General features: G+C 42.6%; 1 protein-coding gene across 1 annotated transcript; it reads right to left on the bottom strand.

The window, feature by feature from the left end:
- Positions 1-1,561: 1,561 nt before the first annotated feature.
- Positions 1,562-15,684, bottom strand: TRMT1L (tRNA methyltransferase 1 like). Its single transcript, XM_064720432.1, has 16 exons — positions 15,492-15,684; positions 12,954-13,103; positions 12,036-12,098; positions 11,119-11,232; positions 10,217-10,281; positions 9,745-9,874; positions 8,180-8,303; positions 7,689-7,768; positions 7,184-7,430; positions 6,331-6,543; positions 5,352-5,542; positions 4,422-4,500; positions 3,574-3,740; positions 3,317-3,376; positions 2,844-2,970; positions 1,562-2,721 (listed from the first exon to the last, which is right to left on the bottom strand). Exons 1-16 carry the CDS (start codon positions 15,598-15,600, stop codon positions 2,406-2,408), a joined length of 2,235 nt encoding a protein of 744 aa, XP_064576502.1. The 5' UTR covers positions 15,601-15,684; the 3' UTR covers positions 1,562-2,405.
- Between the last annotated feature and the right edge of the window lie 5 nt (positions 15,685-15,689).

The following is a 15,689-nucleotide window of genomic DNA, read 5'->3' as shown; positions in this document are numbered from 1 at the left end:
TCTTCTGGTTGATGAAGGACCCCCTTTGGGCAGTGTTTTTGTTCATGCTGCCACGCCTGGGGCTGTGCAGCTGCAGCTCAGCTCCACCAGTGGTGGCTGTTACAGTGCCCTGAGAGCAGCTCAGTTCCTGAGCCTTGAGTGAGAAAAAGGGGCACACAGAAGGTATCAGCTCTTCCATGGACCTGTCACAGGTGCTGCTGTTCCAACCAGATCCTGCAGCCTGAGGAAGGGGATGAAGGATTTTCACAGCACTCAGGTTAAACCCAACAACTTTGGGTGCATTTAACTATTAGGCAGCTTCAGTCAACAGCAGCACAGAGCAACTGTAATGAACCCCTTCAGCTGAGGTGCATTGTTAGAGAGATCAGGTTTTGTTCCTTTCCTTGTTTTCTCTCAGCATTCACCAGAACTTTTAACAAGAGGATGCACCTTGAGTTAAGAGGCAATGCTTGAGTATGCCCAGTGTGGGGTTTCTTGACATGCACTGAATATGAACTTCTCTGACTGAAGAAATCCTGCTGCTCCCTGGGCCACCAGTGGTTACCCAAATTGCCTCTGAACAGCTTCAACTCCCAGAAAGCTTCCTGGCCATGTGGATCCGTGCAAGGAAGAACAAAGTGTCCCAAGCTCCAGACTCAAACCTGCAGTAATGTTCTGTCAGCTGATTATGGCAGGGCTGACCCTACCTGGTCCACAGCAGAGACAACTGCTGGATAGGAAAAGAATTCCCAGAGGCCTGAGTTACAAACACCCCTTCAGCTGGACCCTGACAGATTACAACAGCTTCTGCCTGTCTGGCAGAGGAAAGGAGCCCAGATTGTACAGACAAGTCTTGAGTTTCTCTTTTTCTGCCCTTCCAAACACGTGGGAATAGTTGCATTGGCTTGGAAAAGGTATTCAATACCTTTGGCTCCTTAAAAGGAGCTGCAAGAGTAATCAAAAGTATTTCCCACAAGGGCCTTCAGTTAAACTTTCTTTTTAGCCTAATTTACTGTAATCAGAACAATCCTTTGCCCCAGGTAACTGACTTTAGGACTGCTTTTATCCTACTAACACTGAAGTGTGTTACCTGCAAGCAATGTCTGCCAACGCTCTATCACTTAAAAACCCAAAAATGCCACTAGGGAACATGAAATTCTCCTTCCACTTAGCTTTCAATGTGCTCCCAGGTGATCTTTGGAAAAGAACTGTAAGCACTGCATTTTTGAAGGAAACATTGCTGTATCACTGATTCTTCCTTTTCGAAACTAGAGAAGAGAATAACTCCACCAAGCAATCTAGAATTGAACAGTAGAAGCAGCAGCAATTGTCTGGCCTGACAGGAACATAGGATGTTTTGCATCATCAGGAGTGTATTAGTCCTGTTACTTCTATTGCAAAGTTTCAGAGATGGATAAGGATAATAACCCCTCATCATATTCTGCTCTTAGATAAACCTAACACTGGGGGCCAGGCTGAACACCAAACTTGGGAGAAATGGCAACCACTGCTGACAGCTGTTCAAGTGCAACACACAGAGGTAACAAAACCGAGTGTGGGGCAAAGAAAGGACAAAGGCAAGCTCGTTTGGCTGGAATGCTGCCATGTATTTAAGGAAACCAGAACTGCCAACACTTGGCAGCTTTGCTCCTTCACAGAAGAGATCTTAGCTCAGAGTTACTATTGACAACTCACCACAAACTTCACCTGAAGGTCCAGTGTGGTCCCTTGTACCTTTCTGCAGCACACAACCACTGTAAGCTCTGAGCAGACAACTACCTAGAGTGACTACACAATTCACTACGATTTGGGTACAAACTGAAGTTCACTAGCAGCCGTGTCACCGCTCCTTCCTGTTCTCCTGGGATCAGCTCCGGCCTGGAGGCAGAACCCTGGAAACAGACCTGAATGCAGAGTTACATGTGCAACCTGGAGCTACAGCTGCACCCAGGCAGGACTGCCTGGCTTTAACTCAGAGGGCATTTTATCTGTGCTATTTTGTTACCTTTAAATGCCCTCTCTCTGGATCATAGCTGGCCAGGTTTTAGGAATGATGCATTTTAGGAACTGGCTGTTTCACAATAATGTCATATTCCAAAATGCTTAACACTGTTGGCCCTGTCCCACCTCCTGGATGCTGTGCTGGCAGTAAGGCTTGGACAGACTGGGAAGCAGCCTCCATGCCTCAGTGTGAAAAGGAGGTGAGCATAAAAGCAGGTAACTCCACAGCCTTCCCACAGTGCTGGTTCTGTGACCACAGCCGTGCTGGGATCAGGGCTAAGTTCTGTTACCTAAGTCTAAACTGTCCTTTCCAAGTACAACAGGCAGCTCAAAACAGTCAAACTCCAGCTTGGGAGGAAGGAGTGGTTTACTGGAACAGGGTGTGCTGGAAGTCTGTAACATCCTGATGAACAAACCCATCTGCATTATTCAGCAGCACAGTGAGTGGGGCAGGACTCCGCGACCACGGCGGCGGCAACCCCAGATTTATCATCTTCTGCTAACTCAGCCTCCTCCACCTTGATCACTGCAGCAGCTGGAACCTCTTCTCCCACCTGGATCTCTCCAGGGAGATGCACAGGGCCCTCTGCCTGTGCCCCCACGTAGGTTGGGGTGCTGTACTTCATGAGAATAGTCTTGAACTGCGCCAGGGGCGCGTTGGTGCGCACTCCCATGGGGTCGAAGTGGGTTCGGCTCACGCGGTATCCGGCCTCCGACAGATAGTTCAGGAACTTATTTAACCTGGGAAGAAAGGGCAGCAAAACCAAAGCCCTGCATTTAGAACAGATGTGGTGCTGCCAGGGCTGACTCAGAACAAGCTGTGTGTCAGCGTCAGACCGGGCTGAGGGTGAAGCCACACTTACTTTGGCATGTTCATGCCCTTGATGCTGTGCCGGTGGATGTTGTAGTAGAACGGGGGGTGCTCGGCGCTGTGCTCGGCCCGCTGCCGCTTCGCTGTGCCCCGCAGCACCTCCTCGCTTTTCCTCTTGCCTGCACCACAACAGGGCCACAGAAACCACTCAGCACTCATAAAAACACCAGCAAAGCCTCACACAGCACACACAAAAACAAAGCCACGCAGCAACTTCAGCTGTGTGGCTGCTTTTCTAAGCTGGTGTTTGCAGAGGTAAAATTTGGCCTGAATTTAATCAACAGGCCATTTTCAGTAGTAACAAGTAAATTAAAGTGGCCTTCATAGACTATTAGGCATTCTGCTTTTACCAATAAATATGATTCTAGATAAAGATAAAATAAAATCAGTACTGGGTGGGAAAAAACTCCACAGAGTGCAATACTGTTAAATATAAAAAAAGCTACACCGAAATGCTCTACTTACCATGCACTAAGTAAGATTCTGCAGAAGTATTTGGTGTTCTAATATATACGCCACACTCTTCTAGAATACAATTAGAAGGCAAAATTAATTCTACTGTTAAGTGGCAAAATGCTTTAATTACACAGAATGAAATAATTATTCAATAATGTATTCAACTCTATGGACACACTGCTGTTAAGTAACTTATCAGAGATCAGCATCTCTAAAAATCACCACAAATCCAGTCCTCTCTGTGAACAGGCTGCCCCTTTTCTTACCTTGTTTGTTCTCGTCACCAGGACTGTGGGTAGAAAAATGTTTGGGAGTTGTGCACTCTGCTTCAGAAACTAATGTCTTCAGAAGTGGCTGAGCTTCATCCAAGCCATACTGCACAGCCTCCAGGAGCATCCTCCTGAGGAATCCAGTGTTAAAGAGAGCTCCTGACCTATGAGACATGAGAGAAATCAGAAGTTAAGGCTTCTTAATGGAAGCCGCTCCAAAATTCTCTTGCCCAAATTGATCAGCAACTATGTAACACTGCATTAAGTTTTTTTGCAATGACAACAACACTGGTCTTGTTTAAAAAAATAATTAAAAAATCAAGATCTCAAGAACAGTCATTTTATTTCTGCCCTAAGATGTAGAGGAAGTCATTCAACCCCCACAAAAAGGTACTGTCAATTGCAAACTGTTTTAATACTGAAAATGGCTAAAATACTTTAAAAGATTTATTCTTGTTTCTACAAATATGAATTAAGAAGCAATGTAGTATTTATTACCATCAGCACACGTAATGATTTATTTAATAAATTCTCCACAAGTTTAGAGTAACAGGAGTTACTTTTGGCAAATAGAGGAACAGAGGTAGGTTCTCTTGTGCAGGGCATATTCCATAAGTGCACTGAATGTGAAATTTAAAATGTATTACTATTTATTAACTGGTTTGAACAAAATGAAAAACTCAACGCCCCACTCAATTCAAATCTACACTCTGTTTCCTGAGCTCCTGCTGATTGCTGTACCTCCTTTTGTAGTGCTAAAATAAAAAATGTTATGGTATGAACAGCTGAGCTTCAGAGCTCCTGGACCAGAGTGACTCTCCAAATGTCCTGTGATGTGAACTTACCAGAGAGGACCAAGAAGCACTGCTGTCTTCCCAGGCATGCTGCCATGGCAGTCACAGGGCAGCTGCTGGTAAGGGTTTTCTGCAGCAGAAAAACAGCATTTAAATTGTTAGGCAATAGCCAGCCATGCCTGTGTTACTGCACAGAGAGAGAGATGCAGTGGGAGCTCATTTCAGTGAGGTATTTGGAAAGGCAACAGCACAAGTGTGACACTATTTTCCCTTCTGCCAAGCAGCTCATGGTGGGATTTAGTGATTGATGATTTGATCGGTAATCAGTGTTACAACAGGAGTGCAATTTTTGTCTCCTGTCTTTGCTAACCTGTATGTGGGGACGGCCCATTAACAACAGCAGGGGAAAACCAGACTGCTCAGTCCACTGCATTTTAAGGAACTGAAATGCAGCAGAAAAGCAATCTGACACCAAAAGCTATCCAGTTGCTGCCATCTGAAGGAACCCAATAGTATCAAAGGCTATCCCTATCCTAGGGCTTTTCCTGAAGTGCAGATCCATGGACATACCAGGCATCCTAGCAGCTCCAGCAGCTAGAGTAGGCTGGGAGGATGTCCTGTGTAGAAACAAATCTCAGAATGGTTTGGGTTGGAAGGGACCTTAAAGCCCATCCAGTGCCACCCCCTTCCAGGGCAGGGACACCTTCCACTAGCCCAGGCTGCTCCAAACCCTGTCCAACCTGGCCTTGGACACCTCCAGCGATTCAAGGGCAGCCACAACCTGAGCAATTTGTGCCACAAATCCAGTCCATTTACAGGAAAATCCATCCAGACAACTGATCCAGCCCATGGCCATGAAGCACAGCCCTCTCTCCATCTCACACATACCACTCATTGTTACATACAAGGGAATTGCTACTAATGGGATGTAAATATAAACAAGGCACAGAACAGATAAACAACAAAAGAAAGGCCATTTACCTTCCACCATATTGCCCTCTTTCTGGAAAACCCTCTCTTCACACCACTGGCAGTGGATGAGGTATCGGACCTTCTTTGCTGAATCATCCGCAGGGGTTGGGCCCCGTAAAACTCTGACCACCACCAGAACAAAGTGTTCCAGAGCTACTGCCAGCAGCACTTCAATGCCCTTGTTACAGCGAGCTGCAGCTCTGGGGGACAAACACACACAAAGCCCAAATTGTACTGAATTCAGCAGGCAAACACTGCCATGGACACCTGAACCTGCTGCACGCTTCTTGAGCTCGTTCCCTTCCTAGAGAGGGGTACTGAAGAGTTGAGAGAGCAGGAGGAAGTGTTCTTTCTCAAGTGCCTCATTTTGTGGCCTTCCTGGCAGGCCAAGCAAATCTAATTTTACTTCTTTTTATCACAGCTAGAAATGGTGGTCTGCCACCTGCATCATCACATGAGCAGGGAGAGGACAAGGGAAATCTAAACAAGTTCAGCTCAGCATTTGTGCTCTGGCATTTTCAAAGCCTCTAATGATTTAACTTCCTCCTCCTCATCTTTCTCGAGAAGTTGTCCCTTCCTCTTGCCTGTACCTTTTTTCTCCAATTAGGTTTTAGGTCTTAATTTAACAGACTGAGTTTAGTTAGGGTATCTATATGCAAATAACTGATTTCACAAGTTAGTAATCACATCCATCTTTTTAACCTCAAGTATGAGGGTCTGCAGTGAACATCAGGTTCCACTGAAGCAAGTCAGGCTTAGCTAGAAGCCATTCAAGCAGTTTATTTTGTATTTAGGAAATCCTATGGAGCTCTAAATGGCAACACTGATAGAGAAATATAAAAGTTTGCAAGTCTGGATATATATTTTTTTCACATTACCATCCCACCCCCCCACCCTACTGATGCATTTTTGCCTTGCACAGTCACAAATTATTTTTAATAATTACCTAATAATTTTTTTACCCTAAATAGAACTGGTTTAGCAGTACCTGGTGACAGCAGCAATCACAGCCCTGGCTGCCAGCTCCTTGTAGTACTCTGTTCTGACAATATTGCAGCCATAGTGGCGCAGGGCCACGTGCTGAGCCTTGGCATAGAGGGAGCTGATGTCTGTGGATGTCAGTGACACAATCCCAAGGTTCCTCACGTTTCTAAAGGCAGAGTCCAAGTAATTCACAGAAGTTCCAAAGGGGTCCAAATGGCTGAAAAGAAAGGATGTACCACTAAGTGTCTTATAAATGCTCCAGAGTCTGGCTTTACACTGAGGAAAACACTGTTTTATAATCTTCACCTATGATCACATTTGAAACAGAAAGAAGGAACAGGACTAAAACTTCCAGCAATGCTTAGATCTGAATGTTAGTCATTAATAACACAAAAAAATCCCACCACTTATTTTGATATCTGTTTGAATGCATCTATATACCCAACTTGGAAGAATCAGCCTGCTTTAATTCAAAGTTAATATGCTGCAAAATAGATAAAAACAAGAGATGCAACAAACAGCATTTTAAACTAAAAACAAGTTTAAAAAAAAAGACCAAAACTAATTTGGCATTTCCCTTCAGCAAACAGACAATGAAGTTATTAAAAAAAAACCCCAGCCTGGGTTAAAATTTTCATGTATATTTGTAACCCATTCTGAATGTCAGAAAAACTAATATTTTTCCATTTAAGATTAAAGTTCTGCCCCCACACCATTTCTGGGACAAAATTACATTTCAAGTGACTGCTGGTTGATTCTTTTATCATGCCAATTTCTCCAAATAATCACATACTGGCAAGTGGGGTGGGGTGTGTCATTACCAAACCAGAAAATTGACAGAAACATTCAACACTTACATAAAATCAAATGATCTCAAATGCATGACAACATTGGCATCCATTTTTGTCACCTCAATGGTGTCACTGTTTTCTTCTCCATTTCCCACAGTTTCACCATTGTCTTCTTCCCTACTGTTCAGTTTCACCTTCATTTTGTTTAAATGACAATTTTCCTTAATCATTGTCACAGAATTTTCATTACAATCATTAATTGTAACTTTCACAGAACTTCTGAGGTGCTTTGCCCACTGCAACCCCATGATTCCTGTGGAAAAACAGAATTTAGGGACAATAAGACAACTGATTTTAAGACCACTGAACTTTAATATTATTTACAGCCTTTTTAAAAGCCTTAATACAGCTTTTGACAGTTGTCTTTTTGTATGGAAGCTCAGGACTCTCTGCCTGAGGAAGAGAATTATTGCCTATCTCACATTATTTTTGGGTATGCGATGTCAGTTATGAATTTCTGCTGCTTCCTCCCATTGGATATTAACCAAAAGATTAAAGAAATGGACTTTACCAGTGGCACCAAAAGCATCCAAACATTCAATGGGTTTGCGCTCCCCAGCAAGCACGGCCAGTGCACAGAATATCAACTGCCTGGAAGACAAAAATGGCCACAGTCTGTAAGCTGAGAGAACAGTTTTATTTCCTTCTTCTTATTTATCTCCCTTTAACCTAACAGCGGGATATTGAAGCTAAACTCCACTTTTTACAGGGAAGAACTGTAAATAAAAACCTCAGCTATGCTGAAAAGTTGAATTCTACAGCACAGCATTATTAAAGTAAGATCTACTAATTACAGGAAAATACTTAACTCCAAAAATGACACTATTTCACATATAGTGGTTTTGGGTATAAATATTATTTGTCAAGAAGTGTTTTCTGATGAGAAATTCCTTTCTCCTTCCCTCTGAACTCAAGTTTCACAGGGTTGCTTTTCAAAACACAGATTTTTCACTACAAGCTCCCCATCCCTCTGATGCATCTTCCCACTCCCTGCTCTCTCACCTGTTGAGTTTCATTTTAGGATTAAAATAGGAATCTGTTTTCTGGGGCGTGGAGTGGTTGGGAAGAACCTGCACATCTGTGGCTGACTCCTTCACCACTCTGAAAGATGACTTGGGAGCACGAACTGGAACAAGGAATTGAGGCAGAAGGAAAGAATTGGTGAGAACTGAAATTAATATTAACACAGTTGGTAAATTACACTAAAAAACTGCTCCCATAAAGCAAGAAGTCTGGGTTATGCTGCAATCCAACCAGCACATGGACCAGTTTACAAGGATGAGGGGAGAAGCAGGAAACAATTGATCTTCTAATCTTAAAAGTGGCAAATAAAGATCATGCTCTACCACAATTTTCTTCTCATAAAACAGATTTATTTCTCAGCTGGGCTCTTATGTATCCACTCCAGTTTAAGGAAGCCAGCCCCTGAGCCTGATACACAGCACATTGGCTTTGCATGTTTAAACATAATACATTGCTAATTAATTAAAACCCGGTTAACAAAGTCCTGAATGTGTCTCAATGAACTGCAAAAGTCCTTGATCTGTTTCAAGTTATTGAACAGCCACACAAAATGTGCATAAACTGCACAAGCACAGGGACAGTTTCAGCACCAGAGCTCTGTGCAGACAGCCTGTGGCAAAACAAGCTTTCATATCTGACAACTGTAAACACAGGCTGCCATTCCTCTGAGCAATTCATCCACAGTCTAAAATGTACCTAGGAACAGCCAGGAAAAATTTGTACCAACTGGGTATGACCCTGCATCTCTCAGAGCTTGCAAACACACAGATGGTGTATCTGCCCCACCTTCAGGGGCCCCAAGAGCTGCCCAGTGCCTACAGATCACAAAACCTCTAGATTTCTCCTCCCTCTGTGAGGAAAAACTGCCTCATGCATTTTGTTAAAAATGCTAAATGGGCCATTCTTTACTCACAGCTCTGAAGGGAAGCACACAGAGATCAATGTATTTCACAGCACAAAAATCTATAAAGATATGGAATGTGGTACTACTATCGCTTTTCAGTCATCCCAACTGATGCCCAGGCATCAAACTACTGGCATTCCAATTATTTAAAATGTTTTTAACCTAGCTTATTCAAGTTCAGAAACCAAAGTCTCTTTCTGGACAAAGTCAGGTAGGATTGCAATTTACCAAAGAACTACTGACACCTCTATCATGTCTTTCTGAGACTGGAAAAAACTTGTTTTAGGAACCCAGGCTGGTTCAGTCTGGATAAAAAGCTAAGGATTTCGCATTGCAGAAAGATTTACTCCAGTCTTTTTTTTTTTTTTTCCTGTGGATGCCATGTCCCTCACTCTTTTGGAGACACAAGCTGGTCCTTACAACATTAAGGGTGAGGGGAGTACTAATTATCTCAATAAGAACACAGGAACTGGTCAATGCAAGACTAAATCACAAGTTTGACGAAACAAAAGTTCTGAAATATTAAAGGCAGATTTTTCATTAGAAAGGCTAACTCTGTTTCTGAATTTTTCCTGTGTTACTGCAGGTGGTATATGACAGATTGACAGAAGAAGACTGAATGTTTCCTGTCAGAGCTCACCTGTGCTAAACCTGGACTCAGTCTCTCCTTTATTCACGTGCCGATTGATGTGACCGATCATGTCAGTTCTCCGGACTATTGTTGCTGAGCAGATGATGCAGTGGTAATGAGCTCCCATCTTGGACAATGTCTGTAAAACAGAGCCTTTCTTGTAGTTCCAGAATACATAAAACATGCTTGAAGTAGAACTGAACACAGGCATATGAGAAGTCATCTGTTACCTCTAGAGCACATAAAGTATCTGGAATGTACAGCCAGAGCTGAGCTAGGCAACTGGGCCCCACAGTGAGAGAGGTACAGCCCCATGCAGCTACCCAAGGGTTCCATCACACACCCTGGACTAACAAGCTTTTGGCATCACACAGGGGAGCAAGATGTATTTGGAGACTAAGGAGATCTCAAAAGTTCCTCTCAGTCACCCAATTCCCCCATTTGTACAGCAACAGGAATTTCTGGGATTCAGCATTTTTACCTGGTCTCCAGCAAGGTTGGGTTTTACTGGCCGACAGGGTAAGTGACAGATGCACATTCTGTACCCTGGAAAACAAATGCCATCCCAGAACAGTAAATGAACAGCACGTCTGTGGCCTGCAACACATGCTCTCACTTCAGATTTCACCAGACAGCAACAAGAGAACATCACCAATTATCTGGAACATCCCCCCTCTGCACAGGGAAATTTATCAGCTAATTATACATTTTAAACTTTAAAATGCAAAGAATTTAAAATTAATTAAAATAAGTCTCTGAGCATCTTATAAAGCTATACCATGTCTCCAGTTCAAAAACACCTGTGAGTCTTTCACAAATATATTGTTACCTGGCTAAAAGACTTGTGTGAAGACTCAATCTATAAACATATGTTGAAAAGTTAAAGAAAACTGAAATGAGATACCTGATACTCCAATTGGAAAATTTATAGTTCAATTTACCTTGCCCATCCTCTAAATAGTCACTTTATTTCCTACAAACCCATACTTGGATTTTTAAAAAACACACACTGCTCAATTTTCCTTCCTAAACTTCTTGCAGGGATTTTATTGCATCTCACAAGCAGATCACAGGGTATATTAAAATACTAAATACTGATACTACAAAAAGACTTGAAGTGTTTGTCAGAACCCATGGAATCTTTATGATCCACCAAAACTGATCACCCATGTGTGTCTGATTATTATTAATATATAATTAAAGCTTTTATTGAAGTAGTTTTCATTACGCACATATTTTAAATTTTATGGAAATTTTCAAAATATGGCTCCAATTCAGAGCTGATAACAAAATGTTCAAGTCAAGAAGAATTTTGAAACATGAAGCACAGAACATACCCACAACTCCTTCTAGTATGTACTATTCAAACCCTGTTGCCATTACCTTCAAATTCAACAGAAACCTTCCAGTGCAAATTCTGCAAGTGACGATGGAGTTTGTGGCTATAGCAAGCTTTGAATTTCTCCTCAGGACACAATGGACAAGGCTTCCTTTGATCTGAAAATACAATTAAAAACTATGAGAAACATGAAATGCAGTTATCAATTGTGTTAGTTGAGATGCAGGCCAAGAGAAAAAAGGCTGAAGGGAAAATCAACACTAGTTAAAGCTGAAGTCCTCAGGAAACATTTTATTTCATGCACAAACTTCAAATTTATGGGTTTCCTTTTTCTCCTCCATAGAATATAGACAAAAGTCACTATAAACTTTTAAAACCATTAACTTCTACAATCTTTGGGTTTTGGTTTCTAGTATATTTTACTCCAGCAACATGAAGCTATAATGAAATTTCTGAAAAGTACTGAGAAACAACAGAACTTTACAGATGACATGCAAAGACTTGAAATGCTGAAAAAAACCCACCAAACCAAAATCCCAAACAAGTCAGGAGGTTAAAACAAGATTTTGTTGTTCCAACTCCTGGATCTTTCAGATAAAACAAGAAGATATCTATTTAAGCTGTAAAATAAGGCAATGTACACTATATAAAAAAACTTTAGAAAATATAAAATAATTATTGAAAATCCTGCACGTGAGACACAAAAAGCAAAGGCAAGGCTGTGCAATGAATGTGTTGAAGCCCTTGAAGTACTAACCTAAATAAAAACTAGCTGAATGACAAACAACCTCTCAGGCAGAATTTAGGAGAAGAACAAGAGAATTAACCATAAAGCCTTTTTTCACAAAACCCCTCATCTTTAAATATCATAAATATATGTACTGTGATAAAATCTGAAGGAAACTGTAAATACCTGTAACACAAAGTTCTGTGTTCTGGGACACTGCTGTGGACAACTCACCTTCTCTGAGGTCAGCCAGTTTCTCTAGATCAGCAAGGTGTCTCTGAATTGAAATATGTTTGTCTAAAAAAAAACCCCAGAAATATTTAGAAATTAAGCATTCTTAGTTTAAAAATTGCTCTTAGTTTACTGCTACTTTTCTATGCAGCACATCAAATCCAGCACTGTTAGAGAATGACTGCAGGACAGACTGAAATACTTGTTTTTTGTCCTTTTACTTCCATGGCAGCGCAAATGACTGCAAAAATTATCTCCAGAATAGCTCTTTAATAGGATCCATATATTTTCATGTATTTCTACTTCTTTTTAATACTGACACACAAACTTTCTAAGACTGAAAGATCCTAATTTGAAAAAAAAAAAAACAGCTGAAAAGATCAAGTCACATTCCCTTTACACCTGGTTTTACAGCTCAGCATTGTTAGTGAATGCAAATCATGCATAAAAGCAGTGCAAAAACATCATATGAAGTCATTGGCAAAACTAAATATCAACTATAAGTGGACCAAATTTAAGAACAATTATTCACTGTGGAGCCAGGATATATTAAATTCTACCATTTTTTTCTTTCCCTTAGTAAACAATTTAACCTCTAGATCTACCATCTCATTTTTCAACTTATCAGTCAGCATTTGCCAATACCAAGAAAATTAGGTTGAAATCTGCTTTATTGATTCCAGCACACACAACTTCCCAGTCCACTGTAACAGAGCTTCTGTAGCAACTTTAAGCTTTACAATATTTTTACAGGATAAATCTTCAGGTTTTCTTATGCCAGACAAAGCAACTGATGCATGTGGTCAGGATACAGAGGTGAGTTTTAAAATGAGATTTCACACACTCCCTTTACCTTTCCTCCCGAGTATTTCTACCTTTCCTCCAGCACATGGCACAAATATTAAGAGTTTATTAACAAACCTCGTGGGTAATCAGATGATAGATCCAAAATGTTGCTATCAGATTCCCTTGGGCGTTCTTCCTCTCCTCCTCTGTCTTCAGCTTCCAATTCTGACTCAGGAATTTTCACATCAACGTTTTTGCTTTTCATGTTTTCAGAGACCAAACCATCTTAAAACCACACAAAAACATAGTAAAAGTGTCATTGATGTAACTGAACTATACAAACACTCTCATTTGTTTCCAATAATCTGGTGCTGACTACAAGCATGAAAGAAGAAAAAAGAATTATGCAGGAGAATAGCATGAGATGAATTTTCACTCCAATTATCCTTGGAAACCACTGCGGAATAATGTAATCCTGGACAGCTGAAATGACTATTCACACATCAGTATCAAATGTTTAAGGTGAACAAAATAACATTTACACTGGCAGGTAGCAGTGAAGCAAGGCAAAGCAGGCAAGGAGAAGCTCCAAATTCCCCAATTTGCTATCAGCTAAAGAAGTTTGATAACAGTTTAGTTAATAAATCAAACAGTATGAAAGAAGGGACTTAAGGAGGAATTTGCTATGGCAGAGGCAGTGATGAGGGTTAAGTGCTGGTGCCATCAGCATTTGCAACTGAATTACTTCCTGGGGCAGTACAGATGTTCTTGGTGAAAAATTTCAAGCATTTAAAGAGCCTGAGAGATGAGGAGATAAAATGATGAGAATAGTCAAACCCGGGGAAAATAACTGAAAGAAGAGGTAGAAATCCCCAGAAGGCATGGTCTGACCCTGTCCAAGGGATATAAGGAAGCACTAGAAAAGGATTCAGAAAGCCACATAAATCTATAAATATTGTCCTGCTCCCAGCTAGTGAAGTTTCTACCATGGGTAACAAGAAACAAAGCTCAGGCATTGCTTTGCAACTGAGAAGCAACAGAGCAGGCCAAGGCTTTTCAGCCTGGATAGGACAGACAGGAGGTGCAGAGAGGCCACAAAAGGCAACCACGGGCTGTCTGTCCCTACAGAGAAACTGGGATGCACCTCATGGAGAAAACACGAACCTACAAACTGGTTTGTGTTGGAAGTTAATTCCTGAGGATGCAGGAATGGATGGTTGTTCTTCCCTATCCACCTAGTCCTGACCACAGCTTAAGACAGGCTGGAAGGATCTTACAGCAGTTCTTCAGATTCCCCTGGGCTACTTTTGTTTGTTTGCTTTTTAAACATTGCTGTTGGGTAAAAATGCCTGTTATTATGAAAACTGACAGAAAGAGAAAATGGCAGGAATACCTCAAGACAGAGGCTCAAAAACCTGAAAAAACAGAAGCACAGAGTAAAATTATTCTACCTATCTTAAAATCTATCAAGAGGTGCATTGCTAGGAAGAAATTGTTGCTGTGCTTCTTACAGACCTGTTTTAAGAAGACAACTCACCTAAGAAAGATTTGCATGGAGCCTACTGCTCCATTAAAAAGTTGCAGGATTCCTGGTGATAGTTTCTACGTGCTTCATTAATATAAAGATAGAAAGAAAAAGAGTAAGTAAAAGCATGTTGGGTAAGAAATCCCTAACAACTATTGATTAGTTGTTACAAAATTGATGAGTTGTTACAAAAATGTATAGTGAGAGCACAGCAGTGACAAAATCCAGCAGAGCAGGACTTTTTGCATCTTCAGAGCACGTGGAGAGGTTAAAATGGTTGAAAAGGACAATATGCATATATGTAAAAACAGCTAGATAATCTGTAAATGTACAAGGAGAAAGGTAAACTTTCACAGTGAATGATGAAGGCAGGCTGCTACCGAACCAAGACGTCAGGATTTTTTAAATGCCCACAGGGAATCACTGATCACACAGAAACAGAATAACGCTTCTTCAGAGAGTCTAAAGTACACTGACACAAAAAAAAAGAAGAAATTAATTAGAAGAGTCAGTTCACTCCAACCATAAGGCTGCAGCAGCAAAGGGCCGGCAGCAAGGGCTCACTTGGGGAACTGGAAGTCCAGCAAAACCAATTTACAGAATCCCAGAGAGGATCAGGTCGGAAAGACCACGGTGGTCCAACCTCCCTGCTCCAGCAGGCCCCTCCTGGAGCACATGGCGCAGACACCTTTCTGTTTAAAAAGCTGCGAGGAAAGATGCGCGCCTGAGCCCGCGCGGCCCACGCCGCACTTCGGGCTCCTTAAGGAACCTCGTGGAACAATAAATGATCCCCAAAGACAAAGCATCGGTAGGTTTGGGGAAGAAAGAAGCGACAGGAGCGCGGGTTCAAGCGTAGCGAGGCCCGGCGGGAACACGTGTGGCCCGGCACTGCGCTGGGGAAACGGGAGAACCGGGAGCCTGCGCCTCCCAGAGCTCCCCGGCGCGGGCGGATGGGGACGGCGAGCGGCCGCGGGGCGTAAATTCAAACCGGCTCGGGCTCTAAATTCAAACCAGCTCGGGGTGTAAATTCAAACCGGCCCGGGCTGTAAATTCAAACCCGCCCGGGCTCCGCATGGCGCCCGCCCGCGCTCAGCCCCGGCACGGAGGGCCCGGCTTCCCCCTCCCGCCCGATCCCTGCCCGCTCTCACTGAGCGCCGCCGGCTCGCCGCCGCCTTCACGGTCATGGTTGTGGTTTTCCTCCTCTTCCTTCTCCTGCTGCCGCCCCAGCGCGGCCTCCGCCGCCTCTAGTGCTGCCATGTTCCCGGCACGGAGCCGCAGCGGAGCTCTCACGCCGAGGGCGGCCCGCTCCGCCTACACTTCCCAGCCGCGCCCGGGCCGGCCCGGCG

The sequence above is a fragment of the Zonotrichia leucophrys genome, chromosome 8, assembly GCF_028769735.1.
Source record: "Zonotrichia leucophrys gambelii isolate GWCS_2022_RI chromosome 8, RI_Zleu_2.0, whole genome shotgun sequence".
Lineage (NCBI taxonomy): Eukaryota > Metazoa > Chordata > Aves > Passeriformes > Passerellidae > Zonotrichia > Zonotrichia leucophrys.
The sequence above is the reverse complement of the archived record's forward strand: the minus strand, read 5'-3'. Positions and strand labels throughout refer to the sequence as shown.